Source organism: Agrilus planipennis, unplaced genomic scaffold, assembly GCF_000699045.2.
Source record: "Agrilus planipennis isolate EAB-ADULT unplaced genomic scaffold, Apla_2.0 scaffold142, whole genome shotgun sequence".
Taxonomy (NCBI): Eukaryota; Metazoa; Arthropoda; class Insecta; order Coleoptera; family Buprestidae; genus Agrilus; species Agrilus planipennis.
Window position 1 is genome coordinate 201,397 of NW_020440123.1, and position 25,602 is coordinate 226,998.

The 25,602-nt window shown below is 35.0% G+C and overlaps 1 protein-coding gene across 2 annotated transcripts in view; it reads right to left on the reverse strand.

Annotated features, from left to right (window-relative positions):
• Positions 1-4,260: 4,260 nt before the first annotated feature.
• Positions 4,261-25,602, reverse strand: part of LOC108736810 (protein phosphatase 1 regulatory subunit 3C-B) — a 30,433-nt gene continuing 9,091 nt past the window's right edge. Inside the window, exons 2-3 of one of the 2 annotated variants that reach the window (XM_018469393.2) lie at positions 10,116-10,973; positions 4,261-6,485 (exon numbers count right to left, since the gene is read on the reverse strand). In XM_018469393.2, coding sequence (XP_018324895.1) covers positions 6,342-6,485; positions 10,116-10,967 — 996 coding nt within the window. In that variant the 5' untranslated portion in view covers positions 10,968-10,973 and the 3' untranslated portion in view covers positions 4,261-6,341. Of the gene's footprint in view, positions 6,486-9,885; positions 10,974-25,602 lie in introns of both variants that reach the window. The other variant, XM_018469392.2, reaches the window with a different exon arrangement.

Below are 25,602 nucleotides of genomic sequence, written 5' to 3' on the forward strand. Positions count from 1 at the left end.
ACTGGTTGTAGATTGGTGTACGTCAAATTCTTTTTATATTTAGTTAAAGATCCATTATTGTCGAATTCTGTTGACATACTTGTACATAAATCTAAGGGTTGAAAAATTCTTTGCTTTTGTCCCGGTTCCGCTCTTCCAGCGGAAGTACCCACCCCTTCACAGACAGTCTCTCAATCTTCTGGCGTCATCTCATCTGTCTCATAACCTAACCTCCACTATCTATTCATTCCCACGATTCCTAAAGATTCTGCGTTACCTACAACTTTGCATCGCGGGTGTAAATCGATGGGACCAGCATCAGCCGTAAGAATGAAACATAGTAATTGAGGCTGGACTTGTTCTAGAAAGATCCAGAATATGACGTAACTGTGTATATTGGGTTGCCTGCCCGTAACACTGCCCCCTCCCTCTTGAAGCCGATCATCCCGATCAGCGATGTCACCTCTGTAGGGAGAGAGCTGATCAAGATGGACGGCCTTCATTTTAACCTAAAGTCCCTTCTGAATTCGACAGACAACGTCGCTGATACGTTGAGTAACGGCGATGGATTCTACAACAACACTTTGTCATTCTCATTAAACCCAGAAGAATTGCTCGTCGACTGTATCTGGGCTTCATGCATTGGTTTCTTATTTGACAAAAAAATTGGTACGGTTTTAAATTACACATTAAGAGACCACATACTGAACGCTAGATTGCGGTTGACTAATGTAGCCCTGAGTATTAGAGCGCCTAGTATAACCTAACCTTGCATAACCTATCAAAAAAAGCAAAAAAAAAATGCAACGTGTAATTAAACAACACGCTACTTAAATGAAACTTTTTCAAACAAACATACCGGGATAGGGGTTAAGGAATTGGTGTCAGTGGCATCGTTTCGACTGTAGAGTGTAGGCACACATACACAAACACATACAAATACATTCATACATTCTGTTAGGGCTATACTATACATGCCGGAGTTGCCTGTAACGAACGTTGCATTGAAGCGCGCTCACGGCTCAAGCGATCCCCACTACGAACTCGACTACGTGACCGAGTAGAGGGGGGGACATCCGTTGCATGATTTCGTTAAATAGCAACTCGCATGAAGTTTCACTTCAAAAATCCAGGACTCTCATTACCTACCCCACATTGAATTTCTCCTCTTCGAGGTAGTATTATTTACATAAGTATAACATTTTTTTACTCACCTTTACTTTTGTAAATCGAGGTTATAAAAGTTTATTTATTAATAGGCCCGTCGTAAATAATCTAGTTTGAAGCCATACCTACTTCAATATGTTTAATAATTTTATATCAATTTATCTCTGAAATAATGCGTTGTGGCGCCAGTATGACAACGTCTTGATAATTATCTAATTATTTATTGTACTGTTACTTATAAACAATTCGTACTGTTCGCATTTAGGCGATGAGTCAACAGGCGAATTAAATTGGTGTAATCTTAATGAACGTTGAAAATATATTAGGTTCAATTATGAATGGTAACAACACGTGGCAATTACTTTATGCAAAGTTATTTATATATTTCCTTGTATTCTTCTAAAAATTTTGACTAAAAATTGTTTAAGAAACATCTAGTCTACAGCAGAGCATTTCTAGAGATTTTGAAAATAAAAAATTGATAAAAACTTTGTCTGCTTTAACCTTCTGTATCCTCTTGTTCGTGTGTTGCCCACCTGCTTAGAAGCATAACGTCTCCCTTTGTTATCCTAACATGTTACTGTGTTCGTACATACTTCCAATGACGTTGAAATGTTGTGCCCAGCTTTTCGGGTATGGTAATAGAAAATTAAAATTAATGTAAACTTAACATCAATATTTTTTATTTAAATTCGCCTTTGCTACTGGGCTGGGTCTTCACAATCTTATTATTTATACCTTTCTTTTGTTTGTGAATTTATCTTGGTATCTTCCTGAGATAGAAAGACGTAATATAGGTACCTGAGAGAAGGGTTCTTTTAATTAACTTTTCAAATCGTTTTTTTTTTCCTTCCATATAACCCTGGAAATTACCAAGACCCTTTTTATTAAGTAGGTATATTCAATCTACCTTTAATTTTCCACGAAAACTGAAATTAATTACGGGGCGTATTTTCTATATCACTACATCATCGCCAATATGATTAAGCTCGAGGAGTTCCACAGGGATCTCATTGCAGACCATTACTATTTACTGCTGCACTGCGATGTCATCTCCTCAGTCACATATAACGATATCTCTTTCTATGGAGACGACTGCAAACTATATAAACCTATCTCAACAGAAGAGGATGTAACCGAGCGGCATGACCTAGAGGTTTAGACCATTGCTTATGTTAGCATTCGGGAGGACGCCGGTTCGAATCCTGGTTTGTCTGCCTTGGTCCAAGTTTTTCTATGGTTTCCGTGGATCACTTAGGCAAAATGCTGGGGCAGTAATATTCCACAGATAATCTTTCATTCTCTTCTGTCTTCATTTTGTCCGTCTCAACTTTCTCACCCGAACCACCACCCACCCATTCTCGCGATACCTGAAAGGAGGCTGAAGAGGGTATTCCGCCCTACCTTCCGACGTAGTCCGGAGGTACTGCCCGCCTACCAACATTACTGGCTGGTGGGAATGAAACACTCAAGTTTTTTAAAAGGCTTTTTTTGAAGAGGATGTGCACATTCATTTACACACACAGACGTACACTTGTATGCACACATACACACCAACAACTACTAAATATACAATCATGGAACACATAAAACATACAGCTGAAGAGGACTTGAACTGATAGGTCCTATAACGGCATTAGGTAGAGGGGTTTTAGTCGGCAGGTCCGAGGACATCTTCCTCGGGAATCCGACACTACCCAGTCGTACGGATGGCTGGGTGTCTTTTGAAGATTTCCCCTCTTACACGAAAACAAAAAAAAAGAGGAAGTGAAGAAACTCTCCAAGGATCTACACTCTACAATTAGTATAGACAAGTGTAGCACCATGACCTTCAGCCCGTTCTCAAATTAACAACGATTATTATTATATTCATAATCAAGTACTGGAACGAAAAAGTCAAGTTTGGTCCCCTGAAAAGCGTATCTCTATAAGATAATTGAGTCGGTTAGACATCGATTCCTTCGATTCCTTGCATCCCAAAAGGGCTAGTCAATGAATTCATTATTTCATGACTACTCAAAAATTGAAAACACAACAAAATTACCTACCCTGGAATCATTCCGAAAGTACTATGATGTTCTGTTCGGATCCAAGTTGATTAGAAGCAGCATTGACTCTCCTAACTTCCTTGGCAGAGCGAGTCTAAGTATAAGCAACGAACTTGAGATTCAGACACAAATATTATTGATTTTAGTCCTATTGATCGAATTCTAACAAACTGCAGTATCTTACCTAAGGAAACCGATCGGATTTTTTTCACATTTATTACTACATATCCATAATATTTTGTTTATTGAATATACTAATTCATTTTATTGGTTTTTGTTTTCTTTTTCTTCCAGAAGGAATAAATTGTTAATTTCGTTTATAATTATTTTTTGAGCACGTTTTTATCATAGCGAGTGGACCACTTGTTAACTACATATTAGTAATTAATTTATTATTATTACCTACGTAAATGGACTAAGTCCGTAGGTTGTTTATAAATAAATAAATAATATGCATATACATACATATAATAAAAAGTCTCCCCAACTGAAAGTGTAATAATTGAAGCAAGTAAAAGACCTTTTTGGCAACTTTATACATGAATTTGAATTGTTAGCGTTTTATTGATTAAGTTTGCAAACAATCATTCATTATAAAACATCAGTAATAAAATTTTAGCAGTTTTTGAGGTAATCCGGTTCACTTATCTTACATGCCTTCAAACGTAGCTTTTCCGGAAGGATCAATTGTGCATTTTTTTTTCATGTAGAAAAGAAACAACTTGATAAAACCATCAGCGTCACCTTTATTAACAAAAACTCTTGAGAGTGAAAAGATACAAAAGTTTAAAATCAAAAAATTAAATGAAGCAACCGCGAGTAACTTAATGGTACAATTATAGGTATAGCGAAAAATTTGTACAACTGAGACATATGTTTATGGGAATATACTAATATAAAATGAAATGAAGTACAAATATTGCAAATGAAAATGATAAAATAACTGCGGGAATATATAGTTAAAACCAATATTTACACAAAAATAAAAAATATAAACTATCAATTGTTTCATTGTATTTGTCATTTTTTTTTTGTTTTGATATAACATTTGCAAACAGCATAACATATTTATAAAATAATCGCATTTGTAAAATCTGTTTGTTTAAAACAATTGATATTTGACATTTTTTTTGTATTGTTTTTAGTAATCTAACATCTAGGAACTTTAATGACTTTTGAAGCTGATTTGGCTACCTGCCCAATCGATCAAAAGTTAATTACACAGGTGGCAAGCTTCATTATAATAAAATATAAACATCTTCAATATAAACGTATTATGACAAGCAACAAATAAACAATGAAAGTATACAATATTGTATGACACAAGAATTACATTACATGGCAAATAAGGTACAGCATTCAACAAATTCTCAGTTTGTTGAATATACATTTTTCTCTCTTGCTCTACTTTTCTCTCCCTCTCTCTTTTTAAAGGAACAAAAAAACATTTAACATTAAATCGTTAATCTCAACAAATTATCGTTTTGGAGCCACTGCCTTTAACTAATTAATTAAGTAAGTAAGTAAAAATTAGAGTAATAAACACCAAGTGTGCCCTTTTTCTGTAACATATTTTCAACTCATCACTCGAATAAATATTTACAGTTACGTTATTAAGGTCCTAACTATAACATATATCATATTTCTTTCATTCGTAAAATAAAAAAATATATATAACAAACATATCTTGACTAGACAATTTCAAATAAGTTTCTCTTCAAACACAAAAATAGGGCGCACCACCACGACTCTTCTATGTACACATAGGTATCTATATACATTGTTTTAAGCATTTATCTGGTGTATGTATACATATATATCTATAAAATAGAATTACTACATTTGTTTGTTATAGATAAATTCATTCAGAAGTACAATATCGTTTTTTTTTTTACATGTAGATAGCAGTATTAATATTTCGATTGTTTCACAGCGTCAAAAGAAAATCACATTAGGACTGAAAATAATAATAATTAACATTGGGCATGGTACCTACCAAATCTATTTATTCAAAGCTACCAGTGATGATTAACCACGCGTACAATTAGTTAATTAAAAACAACTGAAGAATTGATAAAACAAAAATAATTATTTTTATTATAAGAATTGACACACCGCGACGTCAGGAACGGTCCATTGAAATTGTTATAAAAATATTTCTTAATATAAGAAAAATAATAAAAATAACACAGTATTCCGAAGATTGGAATACAAACGTTTCGTGCATATTCGATTCGATATCATCATCAGTCTTTTGGTTTCGATTGATTCAAAATAATTACTTAATTACAACTTAGTGAAAATTTAGAGACGATTCCATCAATGTCAATCTTATAATAAATAAAATTAAATTCAGATTAGTGAAAATCTCAATTTAGTGATTTTCATCCAGGAAATCTTGAAATATATTTAGTCACAACCATTTTTCTTGTTTAACTACATCCTCCTCAATATTATGCGCCTTTAAAAAAAGTAGCTTCAAAAACATGACTCTAGAGTAATGATTACGCAACCTCACGCATAACTTTTAAGACACTTGCTGGGGACACGACTGTACCTTTATTAAATGTTTTATTTTCAGTCTTACAGTTAAGATTTTCATTTCAGCAACCGTTAGGTACTCTTACTACAGTCTTATATGTATTGTATTTTTATATTGCAACTGGCGTTAATAATAAACCAAATATCATTCTAATATCTCGTAAGTAATAGTAATTATAATAGTAATAACGTTTTATTCCATAGACAGTGGCTCTTTAAGAATAAAAAATATCTCAATAACAGTTACATCGTACAGAAAACATGGGGTGGGATTCTATTGGTGCATTTTAGTAACTGAAGGGACATGTATCAATTACAAGATGTTTATGGAATTTAGACACTTAGACACCTCACTCGTATGTATTCGTAATGCACTTAGTAAAAAAGTCATTCAAATCATCATCAGTATCAGTCTTTTCGTTTTTATTGCTAGAAGAGACAGTCAAGCACTATTAGCAGCAGAAAGCTACTATCATATTTATCACAGAAGATTCTTTCAGACCATCATCATCATAATCATTTATCGACCTTTTATCGATTGAATAGTGTATTGTCGACGCAGTAGTAATCTAGTACTTAGGGGTTGTAGTAGTAGTAGTTGCAGAATTAGTACCTACCACCTGCAGCAGTGAGTCGTTTAACCAAAATATTTAGCATTTTTGTTTTGTCGCATGGCGTTACCTTTAATTCGCAACCCATCGATTTCAGGGCTTTGTTCTTCTGCATTTTCAGCGACTCCGAGTCCGTTATCTGTAACAATGACAGAAAAATGTCCTTAAAATGTTTCTACAATCTTTTATTGTCTAAATTAGCAATCCGTGACTTTTAACAACTTGAAAAGGTTAAGGTGGAATTTGCTCAACTTTTCAGGGACAACCACTAAGTATTAATGGCTTTTAGCGTACAGTCAAGTACATCCCATTTCAATTTGTTTGAATTGTGACCTTGAAGATATCTGAGCGAAGATAGAAAGAATACACACTAGGCGTGAGCAAGACAGAAATAGTTGGAACAAGCTTGAACGAGCAGAGCTCTTGACGGGCGGTCTTAGGAGATCAGCCAAAACTGTACAGTACTAGACGAAAATGTTTAGCAATTTCTTAAAACAAAAATGTATATAAATTAAGAATAGAAAACAAAGCAAAAGTTCTATAGGTGTGTAGAGCGTTAAGTTAATTCACTTTTTATTATCTTTGGCTAAATATGCTTTTAAATAAAGCATATTCTTAAATTTTAACGAGGCAGTTTAAATAATTTCGCAAATGGTACTGTACACTTTTGTCTAGCTCTCGCTCGATAATCGGTGAAGAAATGAGCTACGCAGACAAATATGATTAAATTTGGAATTACGCTACGGCGCATCCTAATAAAGGGAACGGGCATATCTCCAACTTCTTGAAACGAACAGTACGTACACATATTTTGTGTTCGATTGGAATAGAATGTTACAGAACTTTATTAATATTTATTGTACTTGACTGTATTTATATGTATGTTACCCGTCAATTGCGATTTTAGAATAAAAATAAGATGAAGCAATCCAAACTTTATTAATCCTAAGTTTGCTACCGGCCAAACTCGATTTTCAGAATCAATTAGTTTTGCTTAATATATAAAGGGTAAATAGAATATCAAGAAAGCAGTTAAGATTAAATTTTAAATCAGGACCACCTAAATTTACCATAACATTAACCTTCAAGAGGTACAAGGCATTAAAGAAAAAAAAAATAAATCATTTTTAGGTTATGGTTAGTTCGGCTTAGGAAGAAGATAAAAGTAACCTCTCCAGAAGTCGGCTTCAGAGAGTAACATTTCTGGACAGATCAGTTTGGACTAAGCCAATGAAAATCCACATGCTATCTCTCTTCAGATAAACTAGTTTGTCCTAGGCAAAAGTATGAAGTTCATTTTGAAATTGGGTTTGGTCGATCACATACTCTTACTTGGTGCATTCATTAATACTTTTTTTTTTCTTTTTATTGAAAACACGGTTAGATTAGCCAATCGCTCTTGACGCAACAAAAATCAAAAACACTATTACACTTTTTAATTAAATTACTTTGAACGGATAATATCGCGTTTATTACTTTACAATTTGATAAAAGGCTTACCGTTCGCGAAAATATCAGAACACACTAATAAATTATTAAATATCAACGTAATGAAATTTAATATGATTATTTTTCTACGTAAATAGAATGTACTGAATGTAAATGTAGGCGTACAAGACTGAATTATTTGCATTTAATTCATTCAGGGATTCCTGGGGAAGTACCCGCTACAAAGACGGGACTTCCCCCAGCCTATTGGACGCGTTCAGCAAAGTTAAAAGAATATTAGTACCGCGTGAAAAGTCTAGATGGCTGTAGTGTTTTGATCTTGATGCAATTATGAAGGTACTAAGCACATTTTAAAGTCTTGTTTAGGATTTGATCAAGGGAACGTGGAGGCATTTGGTACCCCCCAAGATCGGAGGCCCGGGGCGGGACGCCCCTTCCGACTCCCTGTTAGTCCACCACTGCTGAAGATGTGTGATTAACAAAAATAAAAAAAGCTTCGAAAACAATTATGACTTATACCTATAGTAACATGCTTAAATGTACCTAGTATACATTCCTTAGAAACCCAACTACTCGATTGTTCTCTGTATAAACTTTACAGTACCTAAACAATAGCAACAACAACTTTATTTTAATAAGCATTTGACTATTGTGTTCTGCATTCTGTATTTCGATCGCATTTTTCAGAATAAATATTTTCTATTTCCAATACATCTCCGATTATGTGACTTAATTACGTAATAATTTTGTTATAATCGCAACGATTATTTAGTTGAATATGCATTTACGAGCCGGTGTTATATTTTTGCGTGGGACTAACTAAAAAATCGCAGTGCCCGCTAGGCTTAAATGACAAAACGTTTTATTAAAAATATATGATAGGTATCTAGCTAAAGAAAGGCATTCCACGAAATGTTAGCAAGCTGATAAAATAACCTCTAGGATTTTAGGAAATACCATAGTGTGTACTTTACAGATGCTAATCATAAATTCGTTCACTAAAATAGGAGAAATAATTACACATGGTAAATGAATCAACTTCAGACAATAATTGTCGTAAACGAAAATTATTTTTCGGCCTAATAATAGTACATATGAGTGTGTCCCCACAAACTCGCGAAGGACACACAGTTGGCAAACGTCATGCCAAAAAAGTTAGTCATACTTATTGACCAAACGTAGCTAGATACTTTTAAATTTTAGTCAAACTAAATGGTGGGTTTTAGGAAAACAACGATGACATGAATTTCTGAAAACGATGCCAAAAACGAAACCAAAATAGAGACACACCCAATAATAAAAACCTATTGGGTACAAATCAAAAATTTTTTTATTAGATGGTGCTAGCCGGTTGGCAACTTTTCGGACAATAGTACAATCTTCCCTCTAGATTTGCTATTTGATATTTGCATTTAGTATTGTTTGGTAGATTTTGAGTTTTTGGAACTTTTTGAGTCAGTCTCAGTATTTGCCTATAGCGTACACAATCCACGAAAAATTTTGACCAGGGCATACGGACCCAAATTCTTTCGAATGATAAGCTACGATCTAACCACTGGACTACTTCGCTTACGATTAGTGCCAAAAGGGAATAGAAACTTCCATTTGCTTTTCTTGCTCATTATTATTTTAAAACTGTCACGCATCTTAGCGCATGAGGTAGAGAAAAAGATGTATTGTCTTGCCATCATCAAAGACCTTACAATGTAGGATTTAAAAGAGAGAATTTTAGTTTGGCAGACGATTGAGTTATGAGTAATGCCTTTAATTAATTTATTGCCTTAATATACCCAACTATTAAATGTTTTTTAAATTATTTTAATTAGATTTTGTTAAAATTACCGTAATTGCAGGTACCACAACTGTTTTGGTGTCAGGAGTGTTTTAGATCTTAACTACAGTTATTTCTGAAAACAATGCTTTTAACATGATTTAGATGTCTACAGGTTAAAGTAATAGAACAAGTACTTTTTCTCGAAAATAGAAAAAAAATATATAGTAGAAATGCATAGATACTAAGCACATCACATTACATTACGATATAGGTAAGTACAAGATTTAGATGTTAATAATTTTTGTAAACTGCTTACCGAAAACGTTTCGGGACTAACAACGTACGAACGACAAGGTCTCTTATCGTTTCTAATGTAGTAAGAGAGAGACCTTTGAATGATCACCAGTAAGGGCTAGTACTATCCAAATGATTCCAACTAGCAAACTCGGACCAAGATGTCAATTTAGCGTGCAGGGCATCGGGATATTTAAGATTGCTTGCTGAACCCGAGCTTATATGCTGATCGGTTGATTTAGAGTAACTTACATGACACATTTTTTTGGCGATCACGTAGTTCCTACCACCGTTATTGTCCCAATATTCGTCGTCATTCACCCTGAAGCATATACAGAATTCGATCTTTCTGGATTTGGGCGGTAACGTAAGTTTGAACGTAAAGGTGTCGTAGAGGATGTATGCAGAACTTGTAGCCCCCTGGGATTGGCTCGGTTGATACGTGCAATAAACATCCTGATGTGTTTCCCACGAATCGAACGTGTACCGAACAAGAACTTCTTTTTCGAACGAGATGTTCTTGACTTTCACCGTACCGATCACAACATCTTCCGATTCTTTAACGATCACATTCTCTAAGGACACTTTGTTCTCGTCTAACTTCGCGCGAAAGCCTACATAATCAGATGCAGGTTGTTGAAATGTCACCTCCCACGGTTCCGTTTTAGCTTCCGGTTCGGCCGTGAGCCCTTTGGTCACTTCCGCGAGAAACTTGGAACTCAATAGCGGCGGTACATTCGACGGTTCGTTCATGATTCTAACATGGGTCAAAGACATTCCTCGGTCGTCCGCGAAAACGACCTTTTTTTTACCGTACGCCGTCAGTTCGTTGGAGCTTTTCGACTTCTGATTGCGAGTTACGAGACACGGTCTCCTGCTGGTCGACGACGACGATGGAGGCGGACTCGGCTCTCGCTCTTTTAAGCTCGTTATCGGTATCGAATTTGCACTCAAACTTCGGCAATTCCCTTGAGTAAAACGGGGGTAGCTGTCGTAACCCATGTGGAAGTGATGGTCCGTCAGGAAACGCGTGTACACGGGGGGACTATGAGAAACCAACATTTCGTAATCAGCCGGCATTATGATTGAACCTGATGAGCACATCCAGCACTGTAACAAAAAAACGCAATTTGAAGTAGAACTTACACATTCAGGTTATAATCTTAAAAATAAAATAAAAATATTCAATATAATGCAATAATAATAATAGGAGAACAGAGGACTCTATGGAAGTCAATAAAAAATAGGCGAGATAGGTTGGTAGGACACCTTTTTAGACATGAAGGTTAAGTCAGAGACATATTAGAGGCAGAAACAGGAGTTAGTAGGGGTATATGTAGACCTAGGTTCGATTACTGTTTGCAAATAGTTAAGGATGTAGAATATTCTGGTTTTAGTAAAATACGAATATTAGCTTAGGATAGGGAAGAGGGGAGGTCCGTGTCCAACCAGTCTTAGGACTGACGACCTTACGATGATGATAATGCAATTGCAATAGATTTGTTTTCGGATTAAAATTAAAACTTTAATTGTAATATTACAATTACGAAAGTTCATTGTTATTGTAGTTGTAGCTATTAATGATATACATATTCAAATGAATTTTTTAATTCATGTCATTCATGATTTAACCTGTCGCTTTACCTCAGAAAAGCGTGTAATCATTTTTGATTGATAACTTAAAATTTTTTCCTTTAACAAACGGGACCCCCGCATCCGTCTGAGATTTGGAGAATGTTAATCTACAATAATTAAAGTTCGTTCTTAAAATAGCCCACATCGCATCGAAGAAATGCATCGTTTATCTCGGACCGTTGAATGCCAGAATGAGAGACAAGCATGTCAAATTTAAGTGCTTACAATTTAGAACTGATGAGATAAATCTCTAGGTCCGATATGCCCCTCTTGTTCGTCCTACGAAATTTGAATACAAAGAAATCCACCGCCTAGATAGATCCCACACGTATTTTTTTTTGTTCACTGCATCACGTTACTTTGGAGCTACAATGCAATGCCTACACATGTATAACTAAAACTTCGAAATGTAAGGTAGAATGTGTTTCATAATCACCAGCAGGTCGGTCATCTACCTGGATTGGTTTTAAATTCCTTTCATCCGTTACCTATCAGGTGAATAACATGAATGCTACTACAGAGAGTAAAATACTAACTTGATATTTGTCGTGTAGATAAAAAGAAAAATATCGAAAGTTTTTTTTTAATATAAATAAAATTCATTTCTAATAGCGTATACAATAATTGTGTACGTAGGCAGACAAATGAATTAATTCATTACATTCTTGCACTTACAGATACATGTACAGGTAGTTATTTAGGATATGAGCTCCAGCACAAAACTGCTCCAAATTTTTTTTATACTTTTAGAGTTATTTTGGGGGCCGAACATTACTTTTAAGTATTGGGAGACACTTTTTTTTCATTTTTAATAGTTATTTATAAACAAAAATATTAACCTAACTTACCCTCCTAACAACAGAAGCTACCTCAACTCATCTTAGGTTATTTCTCTAACAAAATTAAAATTATTCTTTATGTTACGAAGATAAAATTAAAGAAAAACACTTAGACCAAGAAACACCCTTGCTGAATTTACGATAGTTTAATGCAGGTAATACCTTATAACTATTTGTAACTACATAGTTTACTTTGTAAAAGCAGAATACATATAATTAATATGCGATATCTACATATGTAGATTTAATAGCAATTCAGAAGTNGAATGGAAAATTTTCGGATACGATATATATATATATCTCGACATACAGTAAAAGCTCTTTATTCGCGGGGTATACGTTCCATAAATATGCCGCGAATACAGAAACCGGGGATATGGAATTATAATTAGTATGGAATCATACGGGAATACGTTCTAAGGTTCCAAAATAAAACCAATATGTATCAAAATAAAATCAATGTACTGATAAACACGCAATCAAAATTAATCGTTATAGCGATTTTTTCTTGTTTTGAATTTTGAAATTAGTTACATCTTTTATAAAAGCTACCTAGGTACGTACCAACTGTTCATACATTAAGAGGATTCAGTAGAACACGCGCCCTAGAGTAAAGACATGCTTATCGGTTCTAGATATCATGAGTTTAGTATTTGGAACAGCGGTTTGAAATTTTGTGGTAAGATAGAGTAAGCTTTGTCCTAAAGCTTGTCGAAGGCTATTTTGTAATTTTTTAATTTCTATTGAAAATACGTATCGTACAAGAAGCATCAACTTTAAGCACTTGTAAAAGCTTTTAATGACCATATTATTGAAAACCAAAAACGTACCGAGTTAGTGTAAACCTTTGTCTGTTACCATACAAAAAATTACATATTTATCTCGCAGCGGTAAATCACAATGTTTAGAATAGAAACCCATGTTTTCGGAAAAATTTACACTTGGCACGAGCGGTCTATTGCGGGTCAGTCCCCTTAACAAATGACACCGAATCCTTTTCTGTTTACCGATTCCATCTGAAAATAATGCAATTTTTAGGCGCGAATATAGGAACCGGGTTGCAATTTTTTCACCAGCGAGTAATGAAAACGCGAATAAGGAAACCGTGAATAAGGAACTTTTATTGCACTACGTTCCTAGCTACAATTGAGCATTCTGCGAATATCGTGTATGTTATGTGGGCAACTGCAGATCGAGAACCTCTAGAAGCCTATTAATAGATATTATTGTAGTAAAACTGCCGTAATTAATCATATGATTTATTTATAACAAGTTCCTTGTAGTTGGCAAAATAGGAAACATAAAATTAATTCGTAAAAGTTTTTACATAATATTACATAGGTAAACACATAAGTATTATTATAGTAGCACACGTAGTGTTGTTGATTAGCATTACTCAAGCATGTGTTAATTACAGTAATGAAAAATAATGCAAAGGCGCCACAACACTTTTATCTACAAGACAAAATTCATTCTATTCGCAACTGTAATAAATAATTGCGATAATTACATATAATACAGTCAAGTTACATATGTGTATAATATCATAAAATGTTTTCGTATGACTTGTAGCATGTAGCATTACAGAGAACAAATTGTTATCTCTTCGCATGTCACTCTGTGCGCTTTTTATCACATTAGTTACTACTTTTATATTTAGAAATAAAACTTTGCTGGGAATTTTCCAACGACTCAAATCTGCTAGACTGATAAGAACGAAATGTTTAGTTGTATACATATTTTGTGGCTATAAATACCCAACGAGTTTTATCATCGTAATAATTTGCATTATTACGGGGTTTTGAACTATTTTACAATGGACTTTTGAAAGCGGATGACAAACTGCTGAAAAGCACCAATATATAGGATTGTTCGGAAAGTCATTTCATTTTTTCCCGACAAAGGATTTAATTGTATTCTTTTGCACCCAACTTCACATTTAAGCCGTATAATTTTTATATGCTTTGAGAGCTCATATAGCAAGGCTTGTGTGTGAAAAATTCCAATTAATTCTACGCAGTAGTTTTTGGTTGGTGCCCTTTTAAATATGGAGAGCGATAAGCAGCATTTTCGACATATCTTACTGTTTTACTACAGAAAGGGTAAAAATGCTGTTCAAGCCAGAAAGAAATTGACTGATGTGTATGGAGAAGGTGTGTTGACAGTACGCCAGTGCCAGAACTGGTTCGCTAAATTTCGATCCGGCAATTTTGATGTCGAAGATGCACCACGTTCGGGAAGGCCGGTTGAAGCTGATAAAGACGCGATAAAGGCATTAGTTGATGTGAACCGGCGAATAACAACACGTGAGATCGGATTGAGGTTAAATTTATCAAATTCAACAGTTTATGACCACTTGAAAGGCCTGGGATTATCCTCGAAGCTCGATGTATGGGTTCCCCATGTTCTCACAGAGAGAAATCTGTGTCGCCGCATTGACGTCTGCGATTCGCTTCTCAAACGTCACGAAAATGATCCGTTTTTGAAGCGCATCATCACTGGGGACGAAAAATGGGTTGTATACAACAACGTCAAACGCAAGAGGTCATGGAGCAAAAAAGATGAACCGGCTCAAACCATTTCCAAAGCCGATATTCACCAAAAAAAGGTGATGCTGTCTGTTTGGTGGGATTTTAAAGGAATCGTTTTTTTTTAGCTTTTACCGGATAACACAACGATTAATTCGGAAGTCTACTGTCATCAGCTGGACAAACTGAATGATGCACTTCAACAGAAAAGGTCAGAACTAATCAACAGGAAAGGTGTAGTGTTTCACCAAGACAACGCGAGACCTCACACAAGTTTGGTCACTCGCCAAAAGCTTTTACAGCTTGAATGGGATACAATGCTACACCCACCATATTCTCCAGACCTGGCACCATCGGATTATTATTTGTTCCGGTCACTCCAAAATTTTTTAGACGGTAAAACCTTCACCTCAAATGAGGAGGTCAAAAACCTCCTCGATCAGTTTTTTGCCAGCAAAGACCAAAAATTTTATGAGCGTGGAATTATGCTACTACCAGAAAGATGGCAAAAGGTGTTGGACCAGAACGGTCAATATATAATTTAATAAAGTATTTGTTTATTATACGAAAACTGTCTTTCATTTCCACAAAAAAAAACGAAATGACTTTCCGAACAACCCTATATTTTGTGTGGTAAGTAGGTAAGTTGTTTTTAAAATAATAACGATTACATAAATTTCAGTTTAAAAATAAAGTTCACAAAATGCATACTATGATATAAAATAATGTATTTTTTCTCCTTAATAAATTTACAAATTCAGGATAAATAAATGTACCTAATTCATGTAAGTTTGAACAATAATGGGGCCAACCAACTTGTAACTTTCTATAAATACTGAATAGTTAAAAAAACATCAGGATGATGTAGCTTTGTCAACAAATACATAATAAACATAGTAATGTATATTACATGTATAAAATACCAAAAAAAAAATATTTACAGACAAATATATAGTATGTACATGCATAAGTACCACATACTAAATTTTAAAACAAAAGTCAAAATTGATAATAGGTATGGATTAATCCTGTTTTTATTGATTATTTATCTGTAAGAGAAGAATCCTTTATGTTTGAAATGATTTCGAAAAAACAAATCCTTATAACAAAATAATATGGATTGATTAACTGATTAACTCTAGATTTATTAGATTAACGCGGAAGCACAGTTTGTTGACTTCTACGATAAATAAAATTGCGAATGTGACTGATATCACAGAACTTTTTATTTATTCAATTTTCAGGTATTAGAGGGAATAGTAGAATGAATATTCGGGCTATATGACCGTGGTCTAAGTGAACTATTCTATCCAGACGTTTCGTCAGCTACTACGGCTGACATCTTCAGTGGTATTGCTGCGTTGACAACGTGAACGTAGAACGTAGAACGCAGCACTTCCACTGAGGATGTCAGCCGCAGCAGCTGACGAAACGTCTGGATTCTACTATAGATTCCGGCCGTGAAAGCCTTTATTCTTATATTATTAGAGGAAATTATTAGACGTTATTTTACTAGTCATGCGAACAGGCTGTTTACAAATTCGATGCACATTTAGTAATTATCGCATAGAATACAAGACCGGTGTGTTCAAATGTCAGCATTTGGAGGCCTACGATCGTTATGCTCGACATTATTGTAGTGTACCTTTGCTATTAGGAGTACAGGCTTTAAAAAGCTAACGGCTTCCTTTCAATCTCTTAACTGTATTCAAAATTTTAGAAAATACCACAAATGGCGCGGTAAACGCCATCTGTAGTACGATGCTACATTTTAGGATTACGTATGCTCCAACAAGGTCCACTTGTGTGGATATCTACTTGCTGAAACGAATCCCGGCGAAGCTAAAAACGCACTGTTAAGACAGCAGGTAAATGTTGGTCTCTGTTCTGTCGGAGCTGTCTCCGACGCGCTGATGAGATCTAAAAAGATCGAAATCGCGATCCGCGTCTGGCAGTTTCGACAGAATACAGACCACTTCGAATTATTTTATTTGTACTCACGATATTTGTTTTTCTTTTATTATGGTAGAAAGTTTTAAAACAAAAGCCATCTGTGTTTTTTCTTAAGAATGAACGTCATTTTCTAGATGACAGAAGATCAGAAATTCACGAATAACTAAAATTAATCCTCTAGTTTTTTTTTTTTTAATTCACGACAAGAAGTATTTTACAAAAGACCCAGGAATTCCTCGAAATACAGTAGCTTTCATTAAAATTTCATCATCCTGACGGTCTTTCCTCACAACACGAAATCTCATCAACACGAAATTTCATCAAGATACTTAGATACTCCTTAGATACAAAATTTTTCCGAAAACAGCTTAGATTTACATCATTTCATCATCAATAAGGGTGGAAATCATACAAAATTGATGACGGTCAAACAAAACCGAAACGTAGGAACAGAAAATTACAAAATGTTAGCATGACAGTATGTTTTAATATACGAGGGTGGATTGATAAGTTTCCGGCCTGACCAAGAAAAACAAGGTTTTTAAAAATTTTTTTTTTTTATTTCTCAACATAATCTCCTCCAAGGCTGATACATTTCTCATAGCGGTGTTCCAGTCTATTAATGCCATCTCTATAGACTGATTCGTCAAGCTCCTCAAAATAACCATTTACAGCTTCGATTACTTCTTCATTGTCCGCAAATCTCTTACCGCCAAGCCATTTTTTGAGATTAGGGAACAGAAAATAGTCACTCGGGGCTAGGTCTGGAGAGTAAGGAGGGTGCGGCATCAATTCAAACTTTAGATCGTTGATTTTAGCCGTCGCAACGATTGACGTGTGCGCTGGTGCGTTATCGTGATGAAACAAGATTTTTTTCTTCGCCAGATGAGGTCGTTTAATTTTCACCTCGTGGCTCAAACGTTGCAATAAGTCTGCGTAGTATTGACCAGTGATAGTATTACCCTTTGCAAGGTAATCAATGTATATAATACCTCTTGCATCCCAAAAAACAGTAGCCATAACCTTGTTCGCCGAAAAAATTGTTTTTGCCTTCTTTGGAGTTGGTTCCCCTGGTCCAATCCACTGTTTAGACTGTTCTTTGGTTTCAGGAGTGTAGTGGTGGACCCACGTTTCGTCAACGGTTACGAATCGACGCAAAAATTCGCTTGGATTACGCTTATACAATGACAAATTTGCGGTAGAAATGTTTTTTCGAATCAATTTTTGGTCGACTGTTAGCAAACGCGGCACCCATCTTGCACAGAGCTTTTCCATATGCAAATGTTGGTGCAAAATATGTTGCACACGTTCATATGACATCTTACAGGTCTCAGCTATCTCACGCACTTTCAATCTGCGGTCTCCCAGCACTATTTGATGAATTTTTTCGATCATATCTGGAGTTGTGACCTCAACGGGGCGTCCTGAGCGAGGCCCATCAGAGGTGCTCACACGACCCTTTTTAAACTCGGAAACCCACTGCTTAACGGTTGAATATGACGGGGAGGATGTCCCCAGTGTTGAGTCCATCTCTTTTTTAATTTCCTTCGGCGTTAACCCCTTCAAATAAAAGTATTTGATGACAGCACGATTTTCCTGCTTTTCCATTTTTACGAAAACCACAGAGGCGTCTTGTTCAGCGTGCTGTCAAACCTACACTAGCAAGGAGATCGGGCTGAAACTATAGCTACAAGCTATCCAAGGATGGTACTATAGAATGTCACCTCAAGGTAGGCCTAGTGGCGTCATCTCTTGGTTAGGCCGGAAACTTATCAATCCACCCTCGTATTCATATGAAACCCAGAACAAAAAGACAAGCTTTTAATTTTCGTTGGAAGACATGTTTTATGTGTATTTTACTGTTGCTAAGTCTACCGCCCATTTAGCAGCAGAGAAATTTAAAAATGCGATCAAGAGAATTTGGAATAAATGTAAAACAATATGTGTGTCAAGGAAACAAAAACATATTCAAGTTATAAAACATTTTGTATTTAAAAGTTCTACTGCACTTTCGTTTTAATTTAGATTTTTAATACTGTATTAACTTTCTATTATGCCAATAAAATTTCCCAACAGTTCAGTAACCATATATGTATATATAACATACACAAATACATTGAAAATACAATATAATTTAGAAATTAATTCGGAAGACCAACAAGTAGGTAGGCAGGCAGGTATTAAATTTTTTTTGTCCGGTTCGGATTTGACTTTTCAATTAGACCAAAAAAGAGAAACCGGCTTGTAAGTGCTATCACGCATTCGAGACATGACTTTAGACTACTGCTTCCAAAATAATCAGGTCTTAATGTCGTGATATAAATGCTAATCCAGGTCCCCCTTCTCATCGCACTATATCACATTCCCCACTCCAGAAAGATCAGGCGATATAGGCGACAACGTTCTTCCGAAGGCGACTCTTCGATACGTTTGTGTTGTAAATGGTGTGCCATGTTTATAGCAAACATACTCACATTTGTAGCTGTATCCGACGCCAAAATGATAAGAATTGTCTGCCCACACACATACTTGGCAGAGATCCAACACGCGTACCATATTTACATTATTTAAGTATTTTTATAGATAGTATTTACAACCAGGTCATGATACTACTTTACGCTTTATCAGTCTCTTGAATGGAAAATTTTCGGATACGTCTAATTTAGCTCATTGTTATTACACGACCTTTTGCAACACGTGAGCAAAGATAATCAAATAGTTAACGCAGCGAGATTAATTGTTTGATTCGCCAATGTTGTTTATTTCGAATATTGACTTTATCAATAAGACAAAAATTTTTCGCATCTATCATTTCCTATCAAAATCGAAAGATTCAGAAATTTTTAATTAAATAGGTACATATTTAAATGGCAACGATAACTTATTGAAAATATTGCCATTAACAGGGGTATAATGGATTACCTAATCAAATTTAAAAATTTTAATTATAGGTAAATATCCAGTTAACAATAGAGAAAACGATAGAACAAAGAAAGAAGGCGTACATGGGATTTCTGGGTTTAGAAAAGGCTTTTGACAATGTTAAATGGGACAAGATGTTAAAAATACTTAAAAATGTAGGGATGAGTTACAAAGATAGAAGAGTGATACTTAGTTTGTATAAAGAACAACAGGCAGTTTAGAGCTAGGGCTGGATGCACAATCACCGCTACTTTTTAATCTATACAACGAAGACGCGATCAACATCATTAAAGACAGTTGAAATGTAGGGATAGATTTACAGAGGCAAAAGATTAGTATGCTTAGATTTGCAGATAATACAGCGGTATTAGCATCTAGCAAGGCGGACTTAAGAGTGAGCTTTAAATAAAATGGAAGCGGTACTAACAGATCAGTACTGTATGAAAATAAATAACATTAAAACTAAAATACTGGTATGTAAGGGAAGAAAAAGTAGGGAAAGGGCGAATATAAAGATAGGAGACGAAAAATTAGAAGAAGTTGCCGGTTTCAGGCATCTGGGAAGTCAGATCCGTCAGAGCGGAAGGAGTAGTTGGGATATAAAGCAGAGGACAGCGCAAGGTCGTGTCGCCTTTAATAAAAAGAAGTGACTTCTATGCTCGCGAACGGTTAATTTAGAAATTCGAAAAAGGTTGTTAAAGGTGTATGGGTGGAGCACGGCGCTATACGGGTGCGAAACGTGGACAGTGGGCGCGGCGGAAAAGAAAAGGTTAGAAGCTTTCGAAATGTGGTGTTGCAGGCGAATGATGAGGATAACGTGGGTAGAAAAGGTTAGAAATGAAGAGGTATTAGAAGGAATAGGAGAACAGAGGACTCTATGAAAGTCAATAAAAAATGAATTAATTGAATTTGACCAAATACAAAATTCAAACTGTCTCATTACTAACTCGCTTCAGGTCCATGTTTTTAATATAATAAGAAAAGGCGTCACAGATTTTCTTAGACAAAAATTCTTGAGTTAACTTTACTTAATGGTTCTTTTTATTTATTTTTGTGCAACGTTTAATTTAATGCACATGTTTAAAATGACAATTTCGTACTCCATTTTTACGGCTTTTCTAAAAGAACGAATCGTTTGCCTTTCGCAATTGCAAAATTGGAAAAACCTGCTTTAATAAAATTCACGTGAACACTAATCCAATTAAAGTATCAATCACTGGAAATTATTATCATAAGTTATCAAAGACAATTCTGTTCTCATTATCAAGGAATTTCACCTGAACAATGGTTATTATAGGTAACTATCAGAAAAATGCGATTTCGTTACGATAAACATTTCATCTATAAATTCATGTTTAGATTACAGTTGTTTATAATTTTATTACTTACAAGCAATCTGTAGACATGTAACAAACAATTGTAAAAATACGAAATTATTAAATACGCCTAGGTAACAGGATCAGAAAAAAGCCCGGCCATTTTTGAAAAAATAAAACAGAAAAGAAGAAAGGTTCAACTGTGCTGGTGTGTCCTAATATGAAAAGATAAAGACGAGTTTTGCACATGTCCAGATCATAGTCTGTGGTCCTTTCAATTTTTTATTATTAATGGAAGCGGTATTGACAAAACAGAACTGTATGAAAATAAACAAAAATACTGGTTTGCAAGGGAAGGAAAAGTAGGGAAAGAGCGACTATAAAGATAGGAGACAAAAAATTAGAAGAAGTGGCCGATTTTAGGTATCTAGGAAGTCAGATAAGTCAGGACGGAAGGAGTAGTAGGGATATAAAGCAGAGGATAGCGCAAGGTCGTGTCGCCTTTAATAAAAAGAAGCACGGCGCTATACGGGTGAAAAAAAAGTGGACAGTGGGCGCGGCAGAAAAGAAAAGGTTAGAAGCTTTCGAAATGTGGTGTTACAGGCGAATGATGAGGATAACATGGGTAGAAAAGGTTAGAAATGAAGAGGTATTAGAGAAAGAATAGAAGAACAGAGGACGCTATGGAAGTCAATAAAAAATGGGCGAGATAGGTTGGTAGGACACCTTCTCAGACATGAAGGTCTAGTCAGAGACATATTAGAGGCAGAAACAGAAGTTAAGAGGGGTAAAGGTAGACCTAGATTAGGTTACTGTTCGCAAATAGTTAAGGATATGGGTTGCTCTAGCTTTAGGGAAATGCGAAGATTAGCGCAGGATAGGAAAGAGTGGAGGTGCGTGTCCAACCAGTCTTAGGACTGACGGCCTTATGATGATGATGATATAAATGTGGGGGATGTGATGAGAAACCTGTTTCGACAATGGTGGATAACCACCTCACTGTGTGGCTGCAAACGAATGATATGTACCTAGTTTTTCCGCCTATTCTACCATCTGATACTGCATGCAAATTTGATGGTGTCGATGAACTTATCAAAAAACGAAAAGCTTATACATTATAACTGTCCTTGGTTTTTCCGATAACACAAAGTTCTGTTAACAAATACACTGATTACTCAACCAGTAAGCGGACCCACGAGTTTATTCTGGCCAAAATGTTTTGGTGTATTTTTGGTTAAGGACCTGTTATCTGCTCATTAAGCGATACTAGCGGTAGATAATAATAAACATTATAATAAGCGTTTTTTGTATTTTTTTTGTAAAAAAACACAATACGTCATAAAATTCATTTTACACATCGTGGATTACTTTTATCAACTACATGAATGAGAAAAGTGAAGCAATTTAAACTTAACAAAAATAAAAATAAATATAAATAAATTTGTACACTCGAACTTCTAACAAATCGAAATCTTTTCTAAATTGAATAATTTTTTGTTCCCTTGATATACGAACATTGTTTATTCTTAACTCTTTAACTTTAATTTATCCATTTTTAGAACTCGAAAACTTTTCTAATTTAGAATTCGAGCGTGGATTTCACAGTATGACTTGTCTTCGGAAAGAAAATTAAAAAGTTTCAACGATAAGCAAACATTTTCTTTAACACGAACAAGTGTTAGCTACATTATGAGTGTTAATAAAGTGAACTTAATAGACGTAATTCCAGTTTTTTTATAGATAACATGCAATAATTGAAAAGTAGCGCATTATGCTGTACAAACCAATTCATCATTCCCCAGTATTTTTTCATAAATAAGCTATCAATCATAAATTTAATATTTTCTTTATGATTAAACTGTGTTAAGGCGAAAACTTTATGAAAGCGTTTTTACGGGAAAACTTTAATGCTCATATTCCGTTAAATAAAAAACGCATTCACTCGGCTGTATTATCTTTGACTTACATTGCAAAATAAATTTTTGCGAAATGCTCTTTTATTTTAGAGGAATAATACACAACCTATGTCCATCCTGAATGTCCATTCAAAGTATTAGTGATAAAAATTGTCAAATCGAATAAGTAGTTTCCTTGATTACCTCGTACATCCAAACTTACAAATTACAATTGTACGTTTTGGGGACCGATTTTGTGGAGAAACTTGAAACATACTCGGAAGAGACAGTGAAAATCTTCGAGATTTGATTCCCGTGACGAACAAACTACATATTTACAACCTACAAGTTTAAAGAGACACGTGAGACCGACTCGTACACGGCCGTGTTTTTTTTTTTTTATTTATAATGCAAAATAATTTTATTTTGTCATTAAAGTTTACCCACTAAAATTATTCAAAACATTTGTGGTCTTGAGAAGTTAATTGCGAACCAAGGTTGTTAAAAATTAGAACTACAACAAAATGTAATTATTGTAAGTTAACTTTCCTGCACTACTTTTCATCTTTGACTCACGTCCTACGTAATTGGTACCGTGGAAGAGGCCATGCAGCAGATTCAAATGGGAAAATGGTTAATAAAAATGTCACTCAGCGGGAGTGTTCAGTTACAGAAATCATTTTAACTCCTTTAGGCATTAAACTCTCCATGAGTTATTTCAATTAGACCTGCAGTAAATTGCAGGATTTATTGCGAACAAATAGCTCAGCCACCTGCATCCAACTTTTTACTATTTCTTCAGTTAATATCGGAGTAATGATCGCCACCATCGTCTCAGTCAATTATCTTATCTACGGGATGTCCAACTTCTCATTCTTAATAATAGAATTTAAATAAAAGACGATGCCGCAGTGACACCGTAACATTCGCTTTACTGCTTTATGAACAGTGGGATGCAACTGCAAGGCAAGAAATATTTATAACGCACAGCCAACGCTATAAATATCGCTCGATGTACCGACCTAGGTGTCTATAAAAACGCGTGTACATAACACTTGTGTTCTCAGATCTCCTCAACAATCTCATTCAATGAATAGCGAAAATGTATAGGAGATAAAATTGAATCGCTGAACGATTTACAATATCCTAGTGAATACCGTAGTATCTAGGACTTCTGCATGTACACCTACACTCGAAGTATTCACAAATGATACCTGCTTTTATAAATGATTAGTTAATTAAGCATTTGTTTAATGAAATTAAGTAGCTTAGATATTACATCATGATATGCAGCATATACGATGAACGAGTCAAAAACATCCTAACAAATACCTACTCGCTTTCTGTTGTTACATACTCGCTTATCTTATTACCCATCCTAAAACATACAAAAATTTACGACATAATGTATAATACTATTACGCTCACTAATCAATGGTAGGATAATAAAAACAAAACATGGAGCAATTACTGTAGCAAAAAGGATTGTAACAATTAAAACAGTCGAAACGCGCTGAAATACTACCCGTTCTAAAGCATACAGTTTATTGTCAACTATGATGCGCTATTTAAGTAAAGAATGAATAGCTGGGCAATCGAGCTCATCTCAGTTTTATATCTGTAAAAACACGGAGAAAACGAATTTTCCCAGATACGAACTAGTGAATAAAAAGTAATATTGTTGGTTCCAGATATGTCCTAGCTATCAGATCGAGTTTCCACTCCCGCAAATCCTGACAAGTATTGCTCGTATAATACTAAAAGAATATACAATTGCAAAGGTAAAACAATGTGGCAATTAACTACAAAAATACAAGCTTTCCTTAAAAGTTACTGACTTATTGATTCAGGAGTTTTTAAAATTAGTTTAAATAAAATGACAAGCCATTTATCATCAAGCGGTAAACATCGTAATTGTGTCAAGGTAGAAAGAGTATTCACTAAAGATTTTCATTGATCAGGTGATTGACTGTAATGTTTTTAGTAAAAATACATTGTCCTGTACTTACAATGATTTGTTTAGTAAACAAAAACTCATTATTATTATTATTAATGAAAGTAGTCTACTATGTAGACAGACGGTACAGTGCAATAATCTTTGGTCCGTGTTGACCTTGTCTGATGGCGTGTATGCATCTACTTTAAGTGACCAGCACAACCTTCGCTTTAATGTGTGCAATTTGTACGCACTTGACGGATCTGTAGAATATGAGGGGCACACCCTGCTGTGGGACGAACATCATAGGTATCAAAAAGGCTGTATATGGCGTCCTTTTGAAATCCAGTATATAAAGTTTCGATAAGTAGTTGGACGGAATGAAAAACATGCCATTGGAATGTTTGCGCGAAATCGTATGTTAAATCGGGTAGCAATGTTGTAGGGTGAGAATCAAGTTCCATAAAATTTGATTTGACTAAGGTAAAGGTCTAGATTATCCCCCTTCAGGGGTGGGGGCAGAGGGGATTGAAAGAGGAGGTCTCCCCCACCACTGTACCATAAAAACTTTTCGGCAGTCTCACCCCCCATGAAAAGTTATGGTGGCTGAAAGTTTATTATTTTGTTGATTTTCATATGTTTGTGGGTATGTAAATGTAGTTTGTATATTAATTTTTAAAGATCATTCGAAAATGAAAACAATCAATAATTTATA